The sequence below is a fragment of the Sinocyclocheilus rhinocerous genome, unplaced genomic scaffold (assembly GCF_001515625.1).
Source record: "Sinocyclocheilus rhinocerous isolate Xijiao unplaced genomic scaffold, SAMN03320098_v1.1 scaffold557, whole genome shotgun sequence".
Taxonomy (NCBI): Eukaryota; Metazoa; Chordata; class Actinopteri; order Cypriniformes; family Cyprinidae; genus Sinocyclocheilus; species Sinocyclocheilus rhinocerous.
In genome coordinates this window covers 146,219-155,269 of record NW_015633548.1, presented here as the reverse complement: position 1 = coordinate 155,269, position 9,051 = coordinate 146,219, and the positions used below count along the sequence as shown (strand labels likewise).

Here is a 9,051-nt window from a genome sequence, read left to right as displayed (position 1 = left end):
ATATATATATATACACCGTATGCACAGTGTTACATATTTGAACATAAACTTTCTCTCACAGGCATAAGCAGTCCTTGCTGTTACCTTGAAGACTGTTGAGGAGGGAGAACAGGTACAGCAAGGGTGTTTTGGCTGGGCCCCAGGCGACAAAAGTTAGTATCCAGGTAAGTCCCAGCAGGAAGGTGAGACTGGCCACCACTCTCAGGTCATGCAGGAACCCTTTTCTGCTGCTGGAAGGCTTATTGACCCGCATTTTACGGATCTGTACCAGCACCACGACAAACACGCTGATGTTACAGACCATGACCAGGGTCACGAAGGAAACCACCGTCACATAAAAGGTCACGTCATTCTTTAACCAGCAACTGAAGAGAATGAAGAGAAATAGTATAACCATAAAGGCCCATTCATTCCAAAAAGATAATTATAATGACAACCATATGATAAATAAATTGGCGTCCACACCAACAGACGATAACTTTCTGTTTATTCTAATCGTGGCCTTCAGAACAAGTTTTTATTGCTCATCAGCTGGACAGAATTTGCTGTGAGTCATTTCAATGACATCATTCCTCCAATGCCTTCAAAAATATTTTAGGTTTGGCAGATTTGTACATCTCATTCATACGCTTTTGTATGACATTACAAGTGTGGAAATTTTTGAAATTCCCAATCATTACGATGGCCGAGAGAGCTCAACAATCTGCAACTTCAGAAAACACATGCAAATAGAAGAAGCACCAGCAAATTAAGAAAACACCTTCATCAGTTTGACAGCACATGTGCTGCAAATGCTCACAACACACAAAAAAATCAATAAAAAATAAACACGCTGCAAATACTTGCAACACAACCAAACAGACAAATGCGCAAGTAGCACAGACCATAACAAAATTACTCCAACAAAACGAAAATTAACCTTTTTTTTTTTTTGTACAAATTCCACATCTATAGTTAGTGTAGTAAATCCATGGTAAATTTGTGCATGGTTTAACTATAGTAACCAGTTTTTGTTTTTATTTATTTTTTACATATTAAATGAGACCTTGAACCTTTGACTGAATGGTTCTTTGTGGAACCAAAAATGGTTCTTCTATGGCATCGCTGTGAAGAACCTTTTAAAGCACCTTTATTTTTAAAAGTGTAATTGTGTATTTCATCAGCTTATTTAGGCTAATAATATCCACACACACAAAAAACAAAACAAAGGAATCATATGATCAGGACGTTAAAATAAACAAAAATCTCATCTTTCAGAGCAAACATTGATAAATATGTCCCTTATTCGTCATTTTGCGGTTCCCAAACTTTTCCAATGTGGTCTGTGCCTATTTGCAGCACGTTACTTTATTTGGTTGTGTTGTGAGCATTTGCAGTGCACGTGTTGTCAAATTGATGAATATGTTTTCTTAATTTGAGTTTGTATTTTTTGTTTTTTTTTGCAGGGCGTTGAGCTCTCTCGGCCACCGTAAATCGTAAATTTTTTATCACATGAATGTGTAAGCAACTTCATGAAATACAGAATCGCAACTAAGTAAAAATAAGTTTTCTTGTGAGATTGGGTTGCTTGCTCTATGGTTATAGTTATATTTGTTGGTGTGCACCAACATATGCATTTACAAATGTGTATTTTAAATTATTTTGCTTATGGCACCTACAATGCAGTGGATTCTTGGAGAAGTTCTCTGGAGAGGCCGGTGCCATATGAATTGATATCAATGGCAAGCACTAAACTTACAACCAGCAGAGGTAAACCTGCAAACAACAGTTCAAGAATGAACAAACACAAAACGTTTCCTTGATTTTCTTAGTTGTTATGCACAAATATTCTAGACACATTTAATTCAACTGAAACTACTCAGTATAACAATTGAAGAGAAAAAACATAAAACGGCTTGTCTCACCCCATCCAAGTGCACCGAATTTGAGGATGTAAGACGGCACATATGAATTAAAGACCTTGACCAAGGCCAGGTACATGTTGATTGCACCCAGTCCCATCCAAGTAAAGGTAGCCAGGAAAAAGTAATGTTGAAAGGCTGCTACAGTAATACAGATGGCATTGCTGTTAAAAGAGGCAAGCCAGGAGTTCACAAGGAAGAGCATGTTCAACCCTAGCAAGGCTACGGAGAGGTTAATAAGGATCTTTGAAGGGTAGTCTCGCCTCAGTTTCCTGTGGTAAGAAAACACATGTAAAAAAGACAACATTTATTGACACTTCTGAAGATGCATCCTTTTGAGTTGCTCAAGGATGTCAACAAACCAAATGAGTCTCTAAGTCTGCATTGTTATTCTGGTTTAAGCGGTAGCTTGCATAGTGTCTATGAACTCACTCAAAGGCCAAATACGTCAACAGTGTGACTCCAAGAAAGATGGAGGATATGCCACTGCCCAGGTACGAGATGATAGTAAGAATCCTTTCGTCTTTCGCACTTATTGGGGTTTTAGAGATATCCTGGAAGACAGATGGGTTCAGGGAAACATGCATAGTGGTTACAATAATCAAAATCTAGCATATTTTATGCAAATGCTGTGCACATTGACATCATTTGTCATCCATAAATCACATCCATCCACACCTTTTATTTGTCATCCATAAAACCTATGACCTTTAGTTTCCAAATGTTTTCATAAAAGCTTTACTGTTAATTAATATTTCCTTTGGTAAATATAAAGTCAGTTATAATTCATTGACCTTGCACTATTGCAAGGGCAAATTTAGTTTCACACAACCATGAAAATGAGGTAAAACTTTATGTACATTATAAAATTTTTTAATTGGCTGTCTACATTTTGGGCAGACAAACCAAACTCACCAGAAGAGCTCCAAAATGTGTGAGGTGATCACAGGAACAGGATGTATAAGTGGCATTAGACATCACTGTCTCACATCCTGTATCATTCCATCCACCTTTATCATCTACAAGACATTCAGTCAACAACTATCATGGGGATATTAACCAAAATGAAGTGCACTTTTACTGTAGACAGGCCTAAATTTTGAATTTGAAAGTATGTATCAAAAAGCTTACCGTTTTTGTTGAAGTCCCAGTAGACACACTTGACAGTGTCCCAATCCTAGAGAGAAAAAAAAAAAGCATTATTTTATTGATCAGACTGTAAATCTGTGATAAGATAGCATACATTTGGTAGCTTACATTATTATGGTAACTGTTTACTATAGATTGTTTCAACAGGACAATAATGATGCTGAAATGATTTGTGGTTTGTTTTGGTGTTGGCTGATTGTACCCATACAGACCTCTTTGTTTTGGAGATGGCGGAGAGTGACCATCACTGGGATCTCAAGGTTGCTTACTGTGGCATTGGTGACACTGGCAGATACTACATAAGAGTTCAGCTTCATGTTGGCTGTGGGGTCCTAGATGTTAAAAGTCTGCCATCAGAAGTAAGTACTGGAAATGCTGCATATAAATAGTTAAAAACTGCTAATTCTATAGTTCTATGGTTCTTTACGTAAACTGACTGGTTTATTAAAATTAGATTAACTCTTTGAGGACTTGGGATATGACTTGAAGACTTGCTTGTGACTTGAAAGTCCCAACTCTGTGAATTTATATTTGAAATGAGTACCTTCTAGAGCAGGGATCCTCAAATCTGGCCCACGAGATCCACTTTCCTGCAGAGTTTAGCTGTAACCCAAATCAAACACACCTGAGTAAGCTAATCAATGTCTTCAGGATCATTAGAAAATCAGAGGTAGGTGAGTTTGATCAGGGCTGGAGCTAAACTCTGCAGGGCATTGGCCCTCCAGGGCAAGATTTGAGGAACACTGACGTAAACTGATTTGAGGTGGTTTATTCTTCAGAAAGTGAGAAAAATACACAAGGAAAATGTGATCACCAATTCAATGTATGTTACCTCAAATAAATGTTCTGTGCCATAAAAATGAAACTGTACACGAGGTCTGGCTCCATTGTTCGGGAAAAAGCTCTCAATTGCATGAGGTAAAGAAATGAATGCTATAGTTCCTGTGTCTGGATGCACTGTAAAGTTCTTGTCATAAAATATCTACAAGAAAGGGGAGAAAACATTACAGCATACTTTAAAAACCATTTACCATACGTGTTCTCATTTTTCTCTGTATTGATTGTTCTAGGCTGTTATGCCGATATGCACTATGACTATATGTGACTATGAATGAGTCACTGAATCATTCACTTAACCAATTTTTTTTTCAAAATACTGTTTCATTCAGTAGCACTGCTACAGTTGCAACAGTTGAATCTGCTTTGGCTTCATATTTTCTTTATTTGAACAAAAATGAACATGAGTGAACAAACTAAGCAGAAACTTTCCTTCAGCGTGGTAAAAATACATCTGCTTGATCTTCATATGTATTATGAGCATATGTGATATAAATATAAATGGAACTTTCTGCACCAAAACCACCATTGACCAAAACAAACAAACATCCTCATCTGCCGATGATTTAAAAAACAGACAGTCCCGTCCCCAATTCACACCACTGAGATGCACTGTTTACACAGTTTTAATTAACACAGTGAAAATTAACCTATGAATGGCTTATGTCTTTAAAATGGAATAGAAAGATATTTTAACACACTGAAGAAAATTACATACTCCAGCTTTAATTCATACAAAAATGCTGGCTCAACACGTTCACATCTTTCTTAATTCAAAGTCATTTGGTGGTCAGGGGAGTATCACACCTGACATGTAAATGGTGCTAAAATAACCACTTGTGTCCCGTGATCCACTAACACAACACACACAAAGACACAGAAACCTTGTGGTCACAATGGTGTGAAAACACATTCTCAAAGGTACTGTGATAATTTAATATCACACTTCTATTTTCGCTAAGAGTCTAAAGTTTCCATAATGATCTTGGTCTCATGCAGTGTTATATATACAGTCTCTCTTTGTCTCTCACCTCAGGGGTGCTATCATTCAGTAAGGAGGACACCTCGAATGTGAGGCCATGGAACTGAGAGGTGTCAGGGTTGATCAGCTGAAGTGCTAATGAAGGTGCTGTCATGTTATGAGCATCTCCCTCGAACACCGTCCTGTCTCCCATAAGGTCTGTAATAGAAAGAATTCTACCACACACAAAGACAGAAAGCCACAATGGAGTGAATACAGCAGGAAAATGAGATATTCAGACATATTTCAGAGATAAATTTATAGACATTTTCTGATGTACTGAATATGCTTTTTTTTAGGCTCAACCTGCAAATGAAAAAACTTTGGGTTTCAAGAAATAGTTGACCCCAAAAAATGAAAATTAGCTGAAAATTGACTCCTGCTCAGGCCATCCAAGATGTAGATAAGTTTGTTCATTCATCAGAACAGATTTGATTACATTTAGCAATGCATCACTTGCTCGCCACTGGATTCTCAGCAGTGAATGGGTGCCGTCAGAATGAGAATCCAAACAGTTGATAAAAACATCACAAAAATCCTCATGTAATCCACTCGACTCAAGTCCATCACTTAACGTCTTGTGAAGTGTAAAGCTGAGTGTTTGTAATAAATCCACCAAGATGCTTTAACTTTACGTTGATGTTTTTATCAGCTGTTTTTGCTCCATGAAAAGAGCCATGAAAAAAGCATTATCCATTTAAAATAGTGTGGGATCTTCTGACACCATATTACAGCAACTTGGGCATTATATTTTAATTTTCTCTTTTTGTGTCCAGAGGTGAAAGAAATGTGTTTGAAACAACATGAGAGTGAGTAAATAATGATAGAATATCCATTTTTGGTTCAGCTATCTCTTATACTATTTGTATCACAATATAATCCTGCACAAAATGCTCTGATCTGCTTACTTACTTGTTGATTTGGGTGGGACTAGTTTTGATATAACAGATATCTGAAACAATTTTAGTAATGTCGCTGGACAGGTCTGTGGTCAAGGTTCCAACCTCAGTGACCTCAGACAGTTTTTCAAGCACAATGTCCAGCTGAGCATCATTCAGATCGGTTTGTTCCTTTAAAAGATCCTCAATCATATCCACAATGTCTGCTGAGTTGTCTGGAGACAGATGCAACATGGAGAATTTTAAAGTGGGCCGAATTAATTGTTTCGGTCTTCTCTGACAAATAAAGGTAAATAAAAACCCATATTGGTAACTTACCAGCTGTAACTGTGATATTTTCCAAATCATCAAAATCTGAAACTGTCCGAATACACTTGCTCATGTCTGGATGATCCCACACTGCTCTGTCAGTTGCCCCGTTTAACTTACTAAATGGAATGAGAAAATATGTGAGTCTCATTTAGCCATTTATTAAAGCAGTGGTCGCCAACCCGTCGATCGCGATCGACTGGTAGATCTTTATCACTGTCCCAGTAGATCCCGAAAAAAAAAACAGTAAAATAAGTACAAAAATGCATTACATTTATGGGGTTATATTAATGTATCACTGAAGGGAACTGTCTTGAGAAAAGTTTCGATGGCAATGGCATTTTCTTCTCCTTATAAAGCGCAACTCTGCTTTGTTTACAGCGGTAAACAAGGAAACGCTATATTGCGGTCGGTTCACAAGCACTGTTGCCAAGTCCGCGGTTTTCCCGCGGAATTGGGCTACTTAACACTGTTGCCGCGGGTTGTTGTTCATGTCCGCGGGTTGAAGCGACCCCAATAACGTGATATTTAGTCCCTGGAATGTGAATTTTACTGGAAGATCCCCGCCGAAAAAACGTGTATTTTACACCCCCGAATGCGATTTTTACAGGGGAACCCTCCTCGAAAAGCGATTGGACTAGTTTTATTGCCAAAACCTGGCAACCCTGTTCATAGGCGCCACCTGCTGTCAGAGAGTGCGTCTCATTCAGACCTGCTGTTGTTTCGCGCAGATGTTTTATGTAGCAAATAAATAAATAACACCTAAAGTCAGACCATTCTGTTTTTGTTTTAAATCCTGAAATTAATCTAAATCAAATCAAAAACAACTGCCCGTGCAGATCATGATTAAAATGCAGTGGTTGCCTCTAATTTCAAATGGCTAGATATTTTTGTTTAAAGCCAGTTTGTTTGTTATAAAGCAAATAGCCAATAAATAAATTTGCTTAAAAATCGGTATCAGAATCCAATTTGCTAGTTAAAAAAGAAAAGAAAATCTGAATTCTGAATCAGCTATGATCGGCGCATCACTAATTAAAATACTAAGTAAAAGGCCTCAAATTTGAAGAACAATCTGGGATGTCTTTTTCTATCACTTCTTCAATAGGTAGATCTTGTCTTTCATAAAGGCCGAGGTCAGGGATCTTGGGCCTAAAAAGGTTGGTGACCACTGTATTAAAGGGTTTGTTCACCAATTTTCAAACAGCTTTGAATTGTTACAGTGTTGGTAGTGTAAGTAAATTAACAATGTATATTTTTACCGGAACCAATACTCCATTTAGTCAGCTAGAGTGTAGGGTGTAGGTAGCATATTCATCAGACAATAATTACACTATTTTGATTATGTAAAACCAACAATACTATTAAAATATGTTTTCTTTGGATTGTTTGATTACTCAACAGAGAATATAGCTAAATATATTACACATACATAAAAAACAATCTGGCTCTAAACCTCTCTTTTCTTTATTCATAGTTTATCTAGACAAGTAGCCTATATAAAACTAGCCAAAGTTCTGTTAATCCTAAAGCAGTGAAAACTGCATTTCTATATTCATCCTCTTCATCATGTGTCCTTAAGGTGTAATTTTTTAAAATTTTTTCCTTGTTTTGTTTTTAGAACTGTACTGTCTTAATGGTTGGTTGGATGTTTGTACTGTTTAATAAAAAAGAAAAATAGTGTCACGATACGTGCCCTGAAGTCCCAATCTGAATCAAATGATTCGCGATCCACGCTCCGAAGTTCCGATCTGAATCATAAGTGCTCCGAAGTCCCGATCTAACTCAAATGATTCGTTCACCCAAAAATGAAAATTAGACTGTGTTTTACTCACCCTCGAGGCATCCTAGGTGTATATGACTTTCTTCTTTCAGACGAATCCAGTCGGAGTTATATAAAAAATTGTCCTGGCTATTCCAAGCTCTATCATTGCAGTCAGCGGGTGTTGCAGTTGAACAGTCCACAAGTCGTCAAATAAAGCGCGCGCATTCATAATAAACGTGCCTCACACCGCTCTGGGAGGGGAGGGGGTGAATAAAGGCCTCCTGTAGTGAATCCATGCGTTTTTGTAAGAGAAATATCCATATTTCAAACGTAATAAACACTTTTCTCTCACTTCCGTTATCTGTCATACACGGAAGTCGTTCCGTCAGATGACGCAGCACGTATGCGCAGTGCGCACACCTCTGAGATATGCTAGTCTCGCAAGTTTGTTTACAGGAGCAAAGGAAGCAAAGTTTCCTTTCTTTAGCAAAGGAAAACCAGTCTCCTCTTGGTTTATATCGAAATCCTCCGACATTTTTCTTTGAAAATCCTCGGTTTATACTTCTAATTCATGACTGGCGTTTTGTTTTGTTCTCTCTCCGCATTCGTCACTAATCACACAACGCCGATGTGCTACGTCATCCGCCGGAACGCCTTCCGCGTATGACAGTCAGAGCTAGGAATAGCCAGGACAATTTTTAATATAACTCCGACTGGATTCGTCTGAAAGAAGAAAGTCATATACCCCTAGGATGCCTCGAAGGGTGAGTAAAACAAAGCTAATTTTCATTTTTGGGTGAACTAACCCTTTAACTGATTCGGAGTTTCAAAAAGCTCAGTTTCACCCATCACTATGTGCTTTTTTACATCATTACAAGCGAATGGCTCTTTTGATCGGGTATTTGCTAGTGAATCGAGTTTGAGTTTGAATCAATCGGAGCGGTTCCAGCGTAAAATACTCACTCAATTGAACCGGTTTGTCTATGGCAAGCCGTTTTAACATTTAATCTATAAACCGCACTAGTATCTAATTTAATGTTACTAGTACTTATTTTTTAGATACTAGTATATTTTCCATTAAGTACTAGTACTTATTCATTAACTACTAGTGCTTATTCTTTAGGTACTAGAGTCTTTTGTAAAGTTACTAGTACTTATTCATTAGATACTAGT

At 37.6% G+C, this 9,051-nt stretch overlaps 1 protein-coding gene across 1 annotated transcript in view; it reads right to left on the bottom strand.

Moving 5' to 3' along the window:
- Window positions 1–9,051, bottom strand: part of LOC107744560 (adhesion G-protein coupled receptor G2-like) — a 20,407-nt gene that overhangs the window by 1,000 nt on the left and 10,356 nt on the right. Inside the window, exons 13-23 of the mRNA XM_016558275.1 lie at window positions 6,126–6,235; window positions 5,821–6,022; window positions 4,919–5,084; window positions 3,883–4,032; window positions 3,263–3,382; window positions 3,033–3,078; window positions 2,817–2,920; window positions 2,334–2,455; window positions 1,905–2,173; window positions 1,659–1,755; window positions 85–365 (exon numbers count right to left, since the gene is read on the bottom strand). Of these exons, the coding sequence (XP_016413761.1) occupies window positions 85–365; window positions 1,659–1,755; window positions 1,905–2,173; window positions 2,334–2,455; window positions 2,817–2,920; window positions 3,033–3,078; window positions 3,263–3,382; window positions 3,883–4,032; window positions 4,919–5,084; window positions 5,821–6,022; window positions 6,126–6,235 (1,667 nt within the window). The remainder of the gene's footprint in view (window positions 1–84; window positions 366–1,658; window positions 1,756–1,904; window positions 2,174–2,333; window positions 2,456–2,816; window positions 2,921–3,032; window positions 3,079–3,262; window positions 3,383–3,882; window positions 4,033–4,918; window positions 5,085–5,820; window positions 6,023–6,125; window positions 6,236–9,051) is intronic.